General features: G+C 32.9%; 1 protein-coding gene across 1 annotated transcript; it reads left to right on the top strand.

Moving 5' to 3' along the window:
* Positions 1-257: 257 nt before the first annotated feature.
* Positions 258-818, top strand: LOC21401229. Its single transcript, XM_010111217.1, has one exon. The coding sequence runs from the start codon at positions 258-260 to the stop codon at positions 816-818; it is 561 nt and encodes a 186-aa protein (XP_010109519.1).
* Positions 819-1,412: the final 594 nt, after the last annotated feature.

Raw genomic sequence — 1,412 nt, 5'->3', positions numbered from 1 at the left:
CGATGATTCAAATGCTAACTTTGTTGGTGAAAGTGTATTGATCATTGCCACCAAATTAAAAAGACAAATAAATGATGAGCTTCAACTAAAAAAAATTAACTAACAATAGGATTAGTTAATTACTTGTATCAACGGTTGCCACACATTTTATTAACCATTGTACACATAAATTATAGTGAATGCAACAAGATCAACACAAGTTTTCCTACGTATTAATTTTGTAAACACAATGAATCATTAATTTTCCTATTAAAACCATGATCACTCGAAAACCTTCTCGGAGAATTCTCAAAATCCTCTGCCACGTAACTATCGTCTTCTTAATCATCGTTGCCACCGTCGTTACAACCCTGTCGCTCACCATCTTTAAGCGTAGAGAACCACGAGTCCAGCTAGAAAATTTCCACCTCACCTACTTACCCAATGAAACAATAACCGTGAAAGTAGTTGTGAAAGTCAAGAATCCCAACTACGAAAGCTTCAAATACAAGAACACTACAGCTTCTATAACGTATCAAGGCATTATTGTGGCTTTGGTTCCTATTGAGCCGAGATTTGTCCCTGCTCGCGGCAAGCTTAATTTTACAATTACTTCTGTGGATCTTTTGGTGTATAAAATGGTGGAAAGTCCCAAGTTTTTTGAAGATATTGTGTCTTATGGGAGCTTTAACTTCACCTCGTCAGCTACTTTGCATGGGAAGGTGAGGATTTTAAAGTTTTTGAAGTTTGATGCCAAGGTTTTATGCACTTGTGATATCTCGTATTTGATTTTGTCTCAGAATGTTACATCTAGATGCATGACCAAAGTCAAGTTATAATTAAGTTTGTAGGGTGTTTTTCCTGGAAAATGAAAAAGAGTATACGTGCAGATTACTAATATTGTTCCGAGCAAATAGATGAGTATAATACTTGCAGAAATTTAGAGAAATGTCCCTCATTAGAAGGGTATAATCTGGAACACAATAAGATATATACTTTTAATTGTCTTGAGAAAATTACATGATATGCCATGGTTTTCTGCAATCTGTCATTCTAACTAATTAGATTTTATCATGATTTTTTATTTTTTCTTTGTTAATTAAATGACAATTATATATTTATTTTTTAATGTAGTGATATAAATAATATTTTTTTTTGGACCATTTTAAGTGGTGTTTTTTATTTTTCCCCGTGATTCTTTTCCCCACTATTATCAACTCAATGATAGAAACTGAAGAAGTGAGGGGCATATTTTTTTTTTTTTTGGAAAATTTTTTAAAATATCCTTTGAAATGGAGTCCCTTTTATTTCTACCCTTTAACTTTAGGCAATATAATACTACATTTTAGATTAGAACTAGTCAAGGGGTTTAGTACGTCAGGTTAGAAAAAATAGAGAATTTACCTGAGAGTACATGGGTCTGGACCTTTACC

Source organism: Morus notabilis, unplaced genomic scaffold, assembly GCF_000414095.1.
Source record: "Morus notabilis unplaced genomic scaffold, ASM41409v2 Scaffold199, whole genome shotgun sequence".
In the NCBI taxonomy this organism is placed as follows: domain Eukaryota; kingdom Viridiplantae; phylum Streptophyta; class Magnoliopsida; order Rosales; family Moraceae; genus Morus; species Morus notabilis.
This window is presented reverse-complemented; position numbering and strand designations above follow the sequence as displayed.

Excerpts from the sequence above, each read along its gene's own strand:
- LOC21401229 (XM_010111217.1), top strand. The coding sequence starts at position 258 with ATGATCACTCGAAAACCTTCTCGGAGAATTCTCAAAATCCTCTGCCAC.